Source organism: Coregonus clupeaformis, chromosome 10 (assembly GCF_020615455.1).
Source record: "Coregonus clupeaformis isolate EN_2021a chromosome 10, ASM2061545v1, whole genome shotgun sequence".
Classification (NCBI taxonomy): Eukaryota; Metazoa; Chordata; class Actinopteri; order Salmoniformes; family Salmonidae; genus Coregonus; species Coregonus clupeaformis.
Window position 1 is genome coordinate 64,795,372 of NC_059201.1, and position 16,991 is coordinate 64,812,362.

The window sequence follows — 16,991 nt, forward strand, 5'->3', positions numbered from 1 at the left end:
TGCATTTGGTGTGAGATATTGGGCAGCTACTTATTGGGCGGCAGGTAGCTTAGTGGTTAAGAGCGTTGTGCCAGTAACCGAAAGGTCTCTGGTTCTAATCCCCGAGCCGACTAAGTGAAAAATCTGTCGATGTGCCCTTGAGCAAGGCACTTAACCCTAATTGCTCCTGTAAGTCGCTCTGGATAAGAGCGTCTGCTAAATGACCAATTTATTTATAGATTATCCATGAGGCAGAACCTGGGAAATAACAACTGCATTTTAATAAATTACATTAGACATATTTTCTGCTTTTACTGACTTAACATCAGCATTTGCAAAGGTTAGAAAGGTCGAAAACACATGATCAAGTCATTGATCAATCAAAAAAAATAAGAATGTCCCAGCTTCCTTTTAGCTTTTCTCTATGTCTATTTCAGATTCTGGAATAATTCGTGTCTGACTATCAGTGTTGGGGAAGCTACTCTGAAAATATAGTTTACCAAGCTACCAATGACTTCACACTGGAAGAAGTTAAGCAACACTAAAGCTACCCCCTTTAAGAAAACTGTAGTTTACTTAACTAAAGTTACTTTGAAAAGTAGTTCACTACATCAAAACTACTCTGTGAATAATGATCATATGTAAATCTGGAATGTCATAGACGACAAATTGCAAGAACAGATCACTTTGGGGTCATATGTTAACAGAATGTGTAATTTAGCCTATTAATCACAAGAACAACGTTTCAAGTGAGAATTAGGCAGGTCTGATGCCAAAAAAGAAAGGAACTGATTGCCTACCTCACCCATATTTTAATGTTTAATTTTTTGCCAAAAAGGAGTAGTGTAGTTCCAGGAGCTAGCCTCAAGGTAAAAAGTAATGAACTACTGAAAACACCACCTAGATTTGAATTGAGTTCAACTACCACCAAGCTACTGCAAACTGTAGTTAAATTACTAGTTGAACTATATGTAGTTCACTACTCCCTAACACTGCTGACTATATATTGAAGTGCTCTGGTCTCTTCTGACAGGGTCTTCTGAGACTCCAGACTCAACTGTACCCAGCGGTGTATCCTTCAAGAGTGACAAGTCAATGGGTCATCCACCTAAGTTCAGCGAGGAAGACGCTTCTACTGATCAAAGGTAAGAGTTTATGAGTGAGTAACTCAGCAGACCACACCCTCTCTCTCTGTTCCTCTAAGATCTCCAGTCTTCTGTTCTGTTTATTTCCCAGTGTCCAGTCTCCCCAGAGTCATCAAATGGACCTGTCCTCCATATTCAAGGTGAGCTGACTCATGCCACTATTTTATCCAGTCGAAAACTACACGTGACAAATATAGTTGGGAGCAGCAATGAACAGGGATTTAAAGGATGACAGAAAGGACACACAATCAGTTGGATAACAAAGCAAGCACTTTGTGTAAAAGACTTAACTCTCAGTTGGTATACTCCACATTAGTGTTCCAAAATACTTCAATAAAGTAGCTGTAATACACTGACTACGCAAGCAGCAGGACTTCCGGTTTCTAATTTTACTGAATAAAATATCCACTTTTCACTACATTCGGCAAGGCAGCAAGATGTGATTATACAGATTTACTAATCACAATATTTCACATTGTTTGTCTGCATAATTTAAATCTAGCATTCATTTGCAAGAGACAAAGTCCACTTGATCAAGAGTTATTGCTCTAGTATCCTTTGGTGCCAATGACATCTATAGTGCCACCAACTGGTCTGGTGCAGCCATCTCAGGATGCAGTGACTTTATATTCACACAGCTTCTAAGGACGTATACATACAGTGGGGCCGATTTTGCAGGTTTTCCTACTTACAAAGCATGTAGAGGTCTGTAATTTTTATCATAGGTACACTTCAACTGTGAGAGACGGAATCTAAAACCAAAATCCAGAAAATCACATTGTATGATTTTTAAGTAATTAATTTGCATTTTATTGCATGACATAAGTATTTGATACATCAGAAAAGCAGAACTTAATATTTGGTACAGAAACCTTTGTTTGCAATTACAGAGATCATAAGTTTCCTGTAGGTCTTGACCAGGTTTGCACACACTGCAGCAGGGATTTTGGCCCACTCCTCCATACAGACCTTCTCCAGATCCTTCAGGGTTTCGGGGGCTGTCGCTGGGCAATACGGACTTTCAGCTCCCTCCAAAGATTTTCTATTGGGTTCAGGTCTGGAGACTGGCTAGGCCACTCCAGGACCTTGAGATGCTTCTTACGGAGCCACTCCTTAGTTGCCCTGGCTGTGTGTTTCGGGTCGTTGTCATGCTGGAAGACCGAGCCACGACCCATCTTCAATGCTCTTACTGAGGGAAGGAGGTTGTTGGCCAAGATCTCGCGATACATGGCCCCATCCATCCTCCCCTCAATATGGTGCAGTCGTCCTGTCCCCTTTGCAGAAAAGCATCCCCAAAGAATGATGTTTCCACCTCCATGCTTCACGGTTGGGATGGTGTTCTTGGGGTTGTACTCATACTTCTTCTTCCTCCAAACACGGCGAGTGGAGTTTAGACCAAAAGCTCTATTTTTGTCTCATCAGACCAGATGACCTTCTCCCATTCCTCCTCTGGATCATCCAGATGGTCATTGGCAAACTTCAGACGGGCCTGGACATGCGCTGGCTTGAGCAGGGGGACCTTGCGTGCGCTGCAGGATTTTAATCCATGACAGCGTAGTGTGTTACTAATGGTTTTCTTTGAGACTGTGGTCCCAGCTCTCTTCAGGTCATTGACCAGGTCCTGCCGTGTAGTTCTGGGCTGATCCCTCACCTTCCTCATGATCATTGATGCCCCACGAGGTGAGATCTTGCATGGAGCACCAGACCGAGGGTGATTGACCGTCATCTTGAACTTCTTCCATTTTCTAATAATTGCGCCAACAGTTGTTGCCTTCTCACCAAGCTGCTTGCCTATTGTCCTGTAGCCCATCCCAGCCTTGTGCAGGTCTCCAATTTTATCCCTGATGTCCTTACACAGCTCTCTGGTCTTGGCCATTGTGGAGAGGTTGGAGTCTGTTTGATTTAGTGTGTGTACAGGTGTCTTTTATACAGGTAACGAGTTCAAACAGGTGCAGTTAATACAGGTAATGAGTGGAGAACAGGAGGGCTTCTTAAAGAAAAACGAACAGGTCTGTGAGAGCCAGAATTCTTCCTGGTTGGTAGGTGATCAAATACTTATGTCATGCAATAAAATGCAAATTAATTACTTAAAAATCATACAATGTGATTTACTGGATTTTTGTATTAGATTCCATCTCTCACAGTTGAAGTGTACCTATGATAAAAATTACAGACCTCTACATGCTTTGTAAGTAGGAAAACCTGAAAAATCGGCAGTGTATCAAATACTTGTTCTCCCCACTGTAAGGTTTACATACCAAATTTCATGGAAGTAGTCTAGCTAATGCGTTATCTATCTAGCATTGCAAATTAGCATTTCACTAGCTAGCTACAAGTACATTTTAGTCATTTTAGCAGACGCTCTTATCCGGAGCGATTTACAGGAGCAATCAGGGTTAAATGCCTTGCTCAAGGGCACAGACAGTTTTTTTTTCACCTAGTCGGCTCGGGGATTAGAACCAGCGACCTTTCGGTTACTGGCACAACGCTCTTAACCACTAAGCTACCTGATATGACTCAAACATGGTCCTGTTTTATCAATTGCTGTGCTGATCAATGGACAGTTAGCAAGCCCTCCTCGGCAACATTGTTATTGGGGCGCAGGAATGTTAGATTTGTCTTAACATTTTAAGTTAACTATCATTGAATTTGGTGGTTACTTCTGGTTTCAGATCCAAGGCGAGAGAAACTGTCCGCCATATGTTGTGTTTTAGTAAAGGCTCGGAGTGACTTCACATACCTGTAGTACCCCTTTTCCTAACCAAGGTGAATTCTGGTTGTCAGTGGTCTAAAGGGGTGGTCTGGGCCATCTAACTAAAATAAAAATAAAACAGGTGTGTTCTCATTCCCTATTCAAATACCCTTAGTATAACCTGACCCGTTACACACCAAGCAGTGTCTCAGTTGATCATTTGTATTAATAATAAATAATATCTATGAATAAGAAAAACAACATCTCTTATACCGGCTGGGCTTCATATAAGGACCCAAAGTTTAATGACCAATAAAATGGACAAGATATGGTCACTTGCAATAAAATTATTCACTCAACCAATAACCAAAACTGTAAGAATGGCAATAACCTCCCTTTAAAATACCTTGTCAAAGTTGATAAACACAGTTAAACCCATATTCTATAGTATAGAAAATATCACCTTAATGATACTAATCAAGAATGGTATGCTATACAATCACAAGGATAAATATACAATGGGGGGAACCCGACATCATACCAAAAAATATATAAATAAAAAACAATGCCAATCCTTCAATCACAGTTGAAATCACATCCCTACACAGGCTCAGGGGCCTGTGAGGACGGAGCATTCATCGACAGGATTCCTTGTAATCCCTATGTCTCTACTCCTACTACCTTTATTTCTTCAACGTCACTCCTTTCGTCCACTCTTCTCACCGCCTCCAGATAGGAGACATGTTGGACAGCCCTTATTCTTGCTACCTCTGTCTCCTTCACCCTAACAGGGCACTTCAGGAATTCGGGTGCATGTTCGCCACCACAATTGCAGCATTTAGGTTCAGCTGGCATACGATACTCCTCCCGTCTACATACACTTGACCAAATCATTTGCATTTATGACATTGCATGGGTTTGGGCACGAAGGCTCTTACATGGTGTCCCACAAAACCCAAATACACGTAAGAAGGGAGAGACTCTTCTTCAAAAAACAATAGAATGGATGGAGTGGGCTTCCTCACTCCATCGACCATACGGGTCAGTCGGTGTGCACCAACCACTTCATCAAATTCTTAACGTATTTCCTTTGCATTCCTCACACAGTTCTGTCTCTTCTGATCAGAGGAACCCACAGGTTCGCGGGGCGTGTGCGCTATCTGATCTCCCGGGGAAAACGTTCAGACGTTCCAGCAACGCACGGGGCTGTGGGCGCTATCTAGTCTCCTTTGGTAGAGTGGGGTACTGATCCCAATTATATAGAAACCGACTACTTACTCTTAGCGGGATAGATGGCTTGGCTCACGCAGTCCGCAATTGAAACAGCCCGCTAGTGATACACTAGCTAGCCGTCCACTTCAATGGGTCCACTAGCTCACTGATAACCCATTCATAGACGCTGACTACCTTTAGCGCCTATTGACCATAGTATCTTATGGCCGGCGGGGTTTTGTTAAGAGCCCCGATGCTCGTTCTGAAGGTTAAAAGGTTGCTTGCGTTACGGTTTTCGAAATATAAGGAAAGTATCTTTCATATCAGCGAGAAATAATTTTCAAGAAACAAAAGGATAAATTACTACACACACCTTTATAGGGTTAGTGTTCCCACATGGCCATATCTCCATGTTACAGCGCTTGTTAACAGAAGACAGAGGCGGCCAACTGTGCTAATGAACTATCTACTAGCGTGCGCCAAACACCTGTGTGCAAGCTTATGGTTCTGTGCAAAACTGCTACAATAAGTGTATATTTTTTATTTGAAAGATTATTTCTCAATGTTATGAAAGATAAGGGGCATATCAGCATATGTTCCGAAAACCGTTTTGTAAACAATGATTAATTCACATTGCTCCCCCTACGTTCCCTCTGATAGGCTAAGGGGACCTTCACTAAGTAATAGAGAATAGCTCTGGGTTACACACCCAAGAAGCCTCAACCAATTACCCAACGGATATTAATGACTTGACCAGATATGCTATAACCCTACATCTCCCAAAAACAGATGTCCTGCCCCTAGGAACATAAAGATAGCATATTTTAGCATATTAGTGTTTGTGCTAATATGCATCTACTGGTATAGTGTGGCCATCTTTGAATGCATCAACGTTATTTTCTCAAACTCTTTAGGGACTATTGTGATTCCAAAGACCACATTTGGAGTGAATCTGACTTTTAGTCCATGAGAAGATATTTTATGATTATTTTAAGCATTAGTGTTACATAGTCAAAGGGGATTGTACTAATTTTTTAAAGATATCAATGGCAAACGTAATATGGTTCATCATGGTAATGTTGTTGATGACCCTAAATCGTTTTAAGGTGATAGACCATTGCTAAGTGGATTTTAAAAGGATTTAAATGGACACCTAAAATCAAATTTCCTGATTTATCAGTAACTCAGCCATCTCTTGACCAATTCCTTAGCTTTTCTCAAACGAAATTATGATATTGTAACGACCCTGTATTGTGTTCTGTGTTCATGGGTGTGTTATCGTTCTCATGGGTGCTAGCAGGGGTTAAATATGCCAGGACAGATGGAAAGGTTGGGGGGGTATGATGGGTAATCCCGCGGGGTTTTGGAATGCTTAAATAGGGGTTACGGTCTCATCTCTCTCTCTTCTGTTCGGGACCCTTGATTTGACATGTTATATTTGTGTATGTTCGAGGTTTAGCGGCGTGGGCTGTGGCCTGAACAATAGCCCATTCAGGAATAAACCTGTGTTCTGCCTGTACACCTGGTGCCCGTCTCTCTTTTACTTTATGACCCAGCTGGGTCATTACAATATGTACCATGGGCCTGCCTTCTGATATTGGACTTATGGTCCATGAGAATACGTTTTTCAAAGGTTTTCCAAAATTCCAAAGATGGAGGAAAATCTATCCTGACGGACCTTATGGGTTCTTGAGGCAAATTTGTTCAGCATGAGGAAAGACACCTACATACAAAGTTTCAAGTCTCTAGATCAAATGGGGGGAGGAGATAAGAGGGTTTAAGTGAGACTGCCTATAACAGCAACACCTATAGGCCAATCGGTGCCATTATTTTTGACCGAGTTCCTCATGGCATCTACTTTCTGTGTGCCATATTAGAAAACAAGTTATCAATCTATGCTTGAGTTGTTTGACCATGGGAAAAGGGGGGGGGAAAACAAATCTAAGAATAAGGGGGAAAGAAATCTAAGAATAACAATGGGGAAAACAAATCTAAGAATAACAATAGGTTTCATCCCTAATAAAACCAGCAGCACTGAGGGCCTTGAGGCCTGGGTTTGAATACTCCCTGGTATATCAAAACATATACAGTTGAAGTCGGAAGTTTACATACACTTAGGTTGGAGTCATTAAAACTCATTTTTTAACCACTCCACAAATTTGTTGTTAACAAACTATAGTTTTGGCAAGTCGGTTAGGACATCTACTTTGTGCATGACACAAGTAATTTTTCCAAGAATTGTTTCCAGACAGATTATTTCACTTATAATTCACTGTATCACAATTCCAGTGGGTCAGAAGTTTACTGTGCCTTTAAACAGCTTGGAAAATTCCAGAAAATGATGTCATGGCTTTAGAAGCTTCTGATAGGCTAATTTACACAATTTGAGTCAATTGGAGGTGTACTTTATTTTTTATTTTTTGTCATTTAGCAGACGCTCTTATCCAGAGCGACTTACATTTAGTGAGTGCATACATTACCTGTGGATGTATTTCAAGGCCTACCTTCAAACTCAGTGCCTCTTTGCTTGACATCATGGGTAAATCAAAAGAAATCAGCCAAGACCTCAGAAAAAAAAAATGTAGACCTCCACAAGTCTGGTTCATCCTTGGGAGCAATTTCCAAACGCCTGAAGGTACCACGTTCATCTGTATAAACAATAGTACGCAAGTATAAACACCATGGGACCACGCAGCCGTCATACCGCTCAGGAAGGAGACGCGTTCTGTCTCCTAGAGATGAACGTACTTTGGTGCGAAAAGTGCAAATCAATCCCAGAACAACAGCAAAGGGCCTTGTGAAGATGCTGGAGAAAACAGGTACAAAAGTATCTATATCCGCAGTAAAAACTAGTCCTATATCGACATAACCTGAAAGCCCGCTCAGCAAGGAAGAAGCCACTGCTCCAAAACCACCATAAATAAGCCAGACTACGGTTTGCAACTGCACATGGGGACAAAGATCGTACTTTTTGGAGAAATGTCCTCTGGTCTGATTAAACAAAAATAGAACTGTTTGGCCATAATTACCATCGTTATGTTTGGAGGAAAAAGGGGGTCGCTTGCAAGCCGAAGAACACCATCCCAACCGTGAAGCACGGGGGTGGCAGCATCATGCTGTGGGGGTGCTTTGCTGCAAGAGGGACTGGTGCACTTCACAAAATAGATGGCATCATGAGGAAGGAAAATTATGGATATATTGAAGCAACATCTCAAGACATCAGTCAGGAAGTTAAAGCTTGGTCGCAAATGGGTCTTCCAAATGGACAATGACCCCAAGCATACTTCCAAAGTTGTGGCAAAATGGCTTAAGGACAACAAAGTCAAGGTATTGGAGTGGCCATCCAAAAGTCCTGACCTCAATCCTATAGAAAATGTGTGGGAAGAACTGAAAAAGCGTGTGCGAGCAAGGAGGCCTACAAACCTGACTCAGTTACACCAGCTCTGTCAGGAGGAATGGGCCAAAATTCACCCAACTTATTGTGGGAAGCTTGTGGAAGGCTACCCGAAACGTTTGACCCAGGTTAAACAATTTAAAGGCAATGCTACCAAATACTAATTGAGGTATGTAAACTTCTGACCCACTGGGAATGTGATGAAAGAAATACAAGCTGAAATAAATCATTCTCTCTACTATTATTCTGACATTTCACATTCTTAAAATAAAGAGGTGATCCTAACTGACCTAAGACAGGGCATTTTTACTAGGATTAAATGTCAGGAATTGTGAAAAACAGAGTTTAAATGTATTTGGCTAAGATGTATGTAAACTTCCGACTTCAACTGTAAAAACAGCTTGGAAAGGTCCCATCATAACACATTTATAAAAACATTTTTATGTTTGTTTCAACAGTCGGTTGAAGCCAACATCATTACTTTTATGAAGAGTGAGTTGAAGAGGGTCGAGAGGCTTCTGAGTCCATGCTCTGAGAGTCAGGGAGAAGATGAGGAAGTGGTGGACAGTGAAGATGAGAAGAAGCAGAAGAGTGCCAGAGAGGCGGCTCTGAAGATCACACTGCACGTCCTGACGAACATGGATCAGAAGGAGCTCGCTGACACACTGGAGAAAAGTAAGAACTCTATGCCTTTAGTCTTCAATGCCTCATGGGTCGTTCTTGAAATGCAGTGGCATTTGTGTCCCTCGCCTTTGCAACCGTGAAAAACACTTTAAAATGGCAAATAGGTACACATCATACATGTTTTTATTGGTATTGAACTGTTTATCAATTATAAAACTTAATGCAAGTCCTTTATACTGCAAAACTTTATGTTTATGCATTTTTAAAGTACTTATGGCAAGCAAATTGGCTTTCCCCAGTATTGATGAGTAGAGTTGTAGTGACATGTTTTGGGGATTTAGAGATATCTATCTATTATTTTGAATGCTAGAAAGTAAACAAAAGTATTTAATATAGTGTATAGATCAATAAAAATACCTTATTTTTTTACAAATACAGTGGGGAAAAAGTATTTAGTCAGCCACCAATTGTGCAAGTTCTCCCACTTAAAAAGATGAGAGAGGCCTGTAATTTTCATCATAGGTACACGTCAACTATGACAGACAAAATTAGGAATGGTATTTTGGCCCATTCCTCCATGCAGATCTCCTCTAGAGCAGTGATGTTTTGGGGCTGTCGCTGGGCAACACAGACTTTCAACTCCCTCCAAAGATTTTCTATGGGGTTGAGATCTGGAGACTGGCTAGGCCACTCCAGGACCTTGAAATGCTTCTTACGAAGCCACTCCTTCGTTGCCCGGGCGGTGTGTTTGGGATCATTGTCATGCTGAAAGACCCAGCCACGTTTCATCTTCAATGCCCTTGCTGATGGAAGGAGGTTTTCACTCAAAATCTCACGATACATGGCCCCATTCATTCTTTCCTTTACACGGATCAGTCGTCCTGGTCCCTTTGCAGAAAAACAGCCCCAAAGCATGATGTTTCCACCCCCATGCTTCACAGTAAGTATGGTGTTCTTTGGATGCAACTCAGCATTCTTTGTCCTCCAAACACGACGAGTTGAGTTTTTACCAAAAAGTTATATTTTGGTTTCATCTGACCATATGACATTCTCCCAATCCTCTTCTGGATCATCCAAATGCACTCTAGCAAACTTCAGACGGGCCTGGACATGTACTGGCTTAAGCAGGGGGACACGTCTGGCACTGCAGGATTTGAGTCCCTGGCGGCGTAGTGTGTTACTGATGGTAGGCTTTGTTACTTTGGTCCCAGCTCTCTGCAGGTCATTCACTAGGTCCCCCCGTGTGGTTCTGGGATTTTTGCTCACCGTTCTTCTGATCATTTTGACCCCACGGGGTGAGATCTTGCATGGAGCCCCAGATAGAGGGAGATTATCAGTGGTCTTGTATGTCTTCCATTTCCTAATAATTGCTCCCACAGTTGATTTCTTCAAACCAAGCTGCTTACCTATTGCAGATTCAGTCTTCCCAGCCTGGTGCAGGTCTACAATTTTGTTTCTGGTGTCCTTTGACAGCTCTTTGGTCTTGGCCATAGTGGAGTTTGGAGTGTGACTGTTTGAGGTTGTGGACAGGTGTCTTTTATACTGATAACAAGTTCAAACAGGTGCCATTAATACAGGTAACGAGTGGAGGACAGAGGAGCCTCTTAAAGAAGAAGTTACAGGTCTGTGAGAGCCAGAAATCTTGCTTGTTTGTAGGTGACCAAATCCTTATTTTCCACCATAATTTGCAAATAAATTCATTAAAAATCCTACAATGTGATTTTCTGGATTTTCTTTCCTCAATTTGTCTGTCATAGTTGACGTGTACCTATGATGAAAATTACAGGCCTCTCTCATCTTTTTAAGTGGGAGAATTTGCACAATTGGTGGCTGACTAAATACTTTTTTTCCCCACTGTATAATGTGTCCCTAAGTTTTATGTCATTGGTGTTACCGCCTTGAAAATCACTAATTACAAAGATATACAAGGACCTTGAGCATTCCAGTGACAAACCGTTTTCGGGGGAGGAGTCTATATTAAAGACAATTCTTAGCTAATCACACCCTTTTAGTATGTCATAAATTTGAGGATTCCATAGATAATTGGTTGTCTAAATACAAAGTGTCATTGGTGTTACTCAATGAAAATGAAGGGAAATTACATTGTGAGCAAAATGATTAATTCTATTACTTTAGTAAATTACCTTATATTTTAGCATCTGTGGCCTCCATTCGAGAAAATCCTCAATTACCAAAAATGTGTCATTGGTGTTACCGTCATTTGTGTTACTACGCCTACTGGTGGAACAATGTTATCATAATAGAACAATTATTCAAAATTATTAAGCTGCCATATTAGTTGATATAGAATGGGAAGATGTTTTAAATCTAGATTATTTTTTTAAAATCCTAAATGCCATGCCCAAATGCACCAGAATTTGAAGAATGAACCTCATGTATGTCCAGAGAAATATCACTGAGAATTTCTGTAAATACACTCTCCCTAATCTACATGTCTATATTAAATGTATCTTCTTCGAGCTAATCTGTTTGCAAAAGCACACAGTGTATAAGAGAGGCCTATAAGCTTGTTTGCTTGAAAGTATACACTGTAATACATAGCTGCTTGAAGCCCTGAATGTATCTGTAGTAACATGTTAACATTAATGCTATCTAAATTGTCAGGTCTTTTGGGTGAGCTTACTGTGTGCCAACTTAGACTCAAGTCCAACATGAAGAGGAGGTGTGAGCGTGTCTTTGAGGGAATAGCAAAACAGGGAAACCCAACACTTCTCAATAAGATCTACACAGAGCTCTACATCACAGAAGGTGGAAGTGGACTGGTCAATAAGTTACATGAAGTGAGACAGATTGAGACGGCATCTAGAAGAGCAGCAACACAAGAGATACCAATCAAGTACAACGACATTTATAAAGCCTTACCTGGACAAGACAAACGTATCAGAACAGTGCTGACAAAGGGAGTCGCTGGCATTGGAAAAACAGTCTCCGTGCAGAAGTTCATTCTAGACTGGGCTGAAGAAAAAGCGAATCATGATGTCCACTTGATATTTTCTCTCCCTTTTCGAGAGCTGAATCTGATGAAGAAAAAACACAGCTTGGTTGAACTTCTCAATCACTTCTTCATAGAAACCAAAGAATCAGGGATAACAGACTTTGAAAAGTACAAAGTTATGTTTGTCTTTGATGGTCTGGATGAGTGTCGACTTCCTTTAGACTTCCAGAATAATGAGAACTGTTGTGATGTCATAGAGCCAACTTCAGTGGATGTCCTACTGACAAACCTCATCAAGGGAAATCTGCTTCCCTCTTCTCTCCTCTGGATCACCTCTCGACCTGCAGCAGCCAATCAGATCCTTCCTGAGTGTGTTGACCGTGTGACAGAAGTACGAGGGTTTAACGACCCACAGAAAGAAGAGTACTTCAGGAAGAGAATCAGTGATGTGAACCTGGCCAACAGAATCATCAAGCATTTGAAGTCTTCAAGGAGCATTTACATCATGTGCCACATACCAGTCTTCAGTTGGATTTCAGCCACAGTTCTCGAAGAAATGTTGCGTGAAGCAGAGAGCAGAGATTTGCCCAAGACTCTGACTCAAATGTACTCACAATTCCTGGTGTTTCAGACCAAACAGAGTGGTCAGAAGTATCTTGGAGATCTTGCATTGGATCATTATTGGAACAAAACTACCATCCTGGCACTGGGAAAACTGGCTTTTCAGCAGCTGGAAAAGGGCAATCTGATCTTCTACGAGGAAGACCTGAGAGAGTGTGGCACTGATGTCACAGAAGCATCAGTGTACTCAGGAGTGTGCACAGAGATCTTTAGAGAGGAGTTTGGGCTGCACCAGGAGAAGGTCTACTGCTTTGTGCATCTGAGCATTCAAGAGTTTCTGGCAGCTTTATTTGTGTTTCTCACATTCAACAATGACACTGTAAATGTAATGTCTGAACACAAAACAACCAGGAAACTTCAGACATCCAAAGACACAGCTGCAACAATCCTCTACAAGAGGGCAGTGGACAAGGCCTTACAGAGTGAGAATGGACATCTGGACCTGTTCCTCCGCTTCTTTCTCGGTCTCTCACTGGAGTCCAATCAGACTCTCCTTCGAGGCCTACTGACACAGACAGGAAGCAGCTCAGAGACCAATGAGAAAACAGTCAGATACATCAAGGAGAAGATCAGGGAGAATCCCTCTCCAGAGAGATGCATCAATCTGTTCCACTGTCTGAATGAGCTGAATGACCATTCACTAGTAGAGGAGATCCAAAGCTACGTGAGCTCAGGAAGTCTGGCCAAAGAAGAACTCTCTCCTGCACAGTGGTCAGCTCTTCTCTTTGTGTTACTAACTTCAGAAGAGGAGCTGGATGTGTTTGACCTGAAGAAGTACATCAGATCAGATGAAGGTCTGGTGAGGCTGCTGCCAGTGGTCAAGGCTTCCAGAACAGCTCTGTAAGTACTTTAAATGAAAACTTTCGTCATCAGACAGAACACTAATACAAACAAAGATATGGGTTGATTTCTTAACATCAACCCATATAGTGGTCTTTTTTCTTCCTAAGGCTGAATGGATGTAACCTCACAGAGAAATGCTGTCAGTCGTTGGCCTCAGTTCTCAGCTCAGACTCCTCAAACCTGAGAGAGCTGGACCTGAGTGGCAATGACCTGCAGGATTCAGGAATGGAGCTGCTCTCTGCTGGACTGAAGAATCCACTCTGTCCACTGGAGAAACTCAAGTAAAACAACAAATCCCCAAATCGGGTCAAATTGAATGAAATAAAGTTTCAAGAGCTGTTCATAAAGTTTATGATGACCCTATATGAATTTCAATTAATCTTACTTTCTCTTTAGGCTGAAGCAATGTAACATCAAAAACAGTAAAGCATTGGCTTCAGTTCTCTGCTCAAACTCAAGTCTGATAGAGCTGGACCTGAGTGACAATGACCTGCAGGATTCAGGAGTGATACAACTCTCTGTTGGACTGGGGAATCCAAGTTGTAAACTAAAGATACAACTCTCTGTTGGACTGGGGAATCCAAGTTGTAAACTAAAGAGACAACTCTCTGTTGGACTGGGGAATCCAAATTGTAAACTAAAGATACAACTCTCTGTTGGACTGGGGAATCCAAGTTGTAAACTAAAGATACAACTCTCTGTTGGACTGGGGAATCCAAGTTGTAAACTAAAGATACTAAGGTTAGTCTTCCACACTGTGTTCATTATCTAACCCTACCATAACTGAGCCCCTTACTGTTAATATTCTGAGATTATGTACTTTCTCAAACAATGATAATATTATACTAAATACTGAAGACTAATCTGGTAGACTCTTATCGGACATCTAGATGACACCAGTGTATATTTCTCTGAGAGTGAGATTCCTCTTTCTGCAGGCTGTCATTCTGTGGAGTCACAGAGGAAGGTTGTGCTTTTCTAGCTTCAGCTGTCAGCTCAAATCCCTCCCACCTGAGAGAGTTGGACCTGAGCTACAGTAACCCAGGAGACTCAGGGAAACTGCCCGCTACTCTACTGGAGGATCCAGACTTTAAACAGCAGACACTCAGGTAAAAACATTAACATTGGTTATAATGTCCCACCAAAAAGATAAATCCATGATTCTAACCATAACTGAGGCTTTGAAAGTGTCACTCAATCACTGTCTGTTCTTCTGCTGTTCCTCCAGTGTGGACCATGATTCAGAGTGCTGGTTAATATCCGGGGGAATTATTTGGAATATATGAGATTATACTTCATTTTCAAAAAATGCTACCAATACATTTCTCTATAATCTAAATAGACTTGAAATAATACTAAACAACGATGCCAAACTATTATCTTGCTCTGTTATGTATCATCAGATGCCTGTGAGCTCACACCGGACCTCAACACCATACACCCTCAACTGTACCTGACTCGGGGGAACAGGAAGGTGGTGCATGACTCCAAAAGACGTCAGATAAACTATCCTGAGCATCCAGAGAGGTTTGACCAGTGGACTCAGATGCTGTGTAGAGAGCCGCGAGCAACTGCAGCCCCTCATGATGAGTTCAGATTTTTTGTGGCCCCCACCCTTATAAAAGTTGCCCATCCCTGCTCTAAATCATTGACAGGTGGCAGCATTGACTTATGGCATAAATGTGTCTTAAATAAATTAATCAATATTATTTTTTAAAGAATATCCAGCAAATAATTTGTATACAGGGAGGGAGGAAATATGGTCACTATGCGGACACAGTGGACGGATGAGGGACACATTTTAATAGCATGTGTAGACGCATATCTGAAAATGTGGGCTCAATCAGAATGTGGACAAGGATGCATGTTAGAGCCAAGTATGAACAAGGCTTTAGTTGCCTACATAGAGTAGAAATCTGGACGGATTTACAAGTGTAACCACAGCAATGGTTAGCTGGACCAATTGGAGACATAGTGAAATATGGACAGAGCCTGACTTCAGGACTTCAAATCAGTAGAAGTGATTTTTTCCCCTGTGTTTTTAGTGTAAATAGCCTTAAGAAATGCTGTAGGAAAAATCTAAATGTTTAGTAGTTTGTGGTTGTTATTTTATTATTGTGGTTTGTATATTTGATTATAGGTCTACAGTGCATTTGGAAAGTATTCAGACCCCTTGATTTTTTCCACATTTTGTTACATTACAGCCGTATTCTAAAATGTATTAAATTGTTGTTTTTTCTCATAAATTTACAAACAATACCCCATAATTACAAAGCAACAACAGTTTTTAGATTTTTTAGCAAATGTGATATAAAAAAACCCAGAAATATTACATTTACATAAGTATTCAGACCCTTTACTCAGTACTTTGTTGAAGCACCTTTGGCAGCGATTACAGCCTCAAGTATTCTTGGGAATGACGCTACAAGCTTGGCACACCTGTATTTGGGGAGTTTCTCCCATTTCTTCTCTGCAGATCCTCTCAAGCTCTGTCAGTTTGGATGGGGAGCATCTCTGTACAGCTATTTTCAGGTCTCTTCAGAGATGTTCGATGGAGTTCAAGTCCGGCCTCTGGTTGGGCCACTCAAGGACATTCAGAGACTTGTCCCGAAGCCACTCCTGCGTTGTCTTGGCTGTGTGCTTAGGGTCATGTCCTGTTGGAAGGTGAACCTTCGCCCCAGTCTGAGGTCCTGAGCACTCTGGAGCAGGTTTTCATCAAGGATCTCTCTGTACTTTGCTCCATTAATCTTTCCCTCAATCCTGACTAGTCTCCCAGTCCCTGCCGCTGAAAAACATCCCCACAGCATTCAAGTTCAATCTTGATTTCATCAGACCAGAGAATCTTGTTTCTCATGGTCTGAGAGTCCTTTAGGTGCCTTTTGGCAAACTCCAAGCGGGCTGTCATGTGCCTTTTACTGAGGAGAGGGTTCCGTCTGGCCGCTCTACCATAAAGGCCTGATTGGTGGAGTGCTGCAGATGGTTGTCCTTCTGGAAGGTTCTCCCATCTCCACAGAGGAACTCTGGAGCTCTGTCAGAGTGACCATCAGATTCTTGGTCACTTCCCTGAGGTCCTTCTCCCGATTGCTGTTTGGCCGGGCGGCCAGCTCTAGGAATATTCTTGGTGGTTCCAAACTTCTTCCATTTAAGAATGATGGAGGCCACTGTGTTCTTGGGGACCTTCAATGCTGCAGAAATGTTTTGGTACCCTTCCCCAGATCAGTGCCTCGACACAATCCTGTCTTGGAGCTCTACGGACAATTCTTCGACCTCACGGCTTGGTTTTTGCACTGTCAACTGTGGGACCTTATATAGACAGGTGTGTGCCTGTCATGTCCAATCAATTGAATTGACCACAGGTGGACTCCAATGAAGTTGTAGAAACATCTCAAGGATGATCAATGGAAACAGGATGCACCTGAGCTCAATTTCGAGTCTTATAGCAAAGGGTCTGAATACTTATGTAAAGGTGTGTGTGTATATATATATATATATATATATATATATATATATATATATATATATACA

At 41.7% G+C, this 16,991-nt stretch overlaps 1 protein-coding gene across 1 annotated transcript; it reads left to right on the forward strand.

Moving 5' to 3' along the window:
- Window positions 1–1,021: 1,021 nt before the first annotated feature.
- Window positions 1,022–15,677, forward strand: LOC121543896 (NLR family CARD domain-containing protein 3-like). Its single transcript, XM_045223343.1, has 8 exons — window positions 1,022–1,124; window positions 1,216–1,264; window positions 8,881–9,182; window positions 11,637–13,463; window positions 13,574–13,747; window positions 13,863–14,207; window positions 14,405–14,575; window positions 14,870–15,677. The coding sequence occupies exons 1-8, from the start codon at window positions 1,075–1,077 to the stop codon at window positions 14,877–14,879; spliced, it is 2,928 nt and encodes a 975-aa protein (XP_045079278.1). The 5' UTR covers window positions 1,022–1,074; the 3' UTR covers window positions 14,880–15,677.
- The last annotated feature ends 1,314 nt before the right edge of the window (window positions 15,678–16,991 follow it).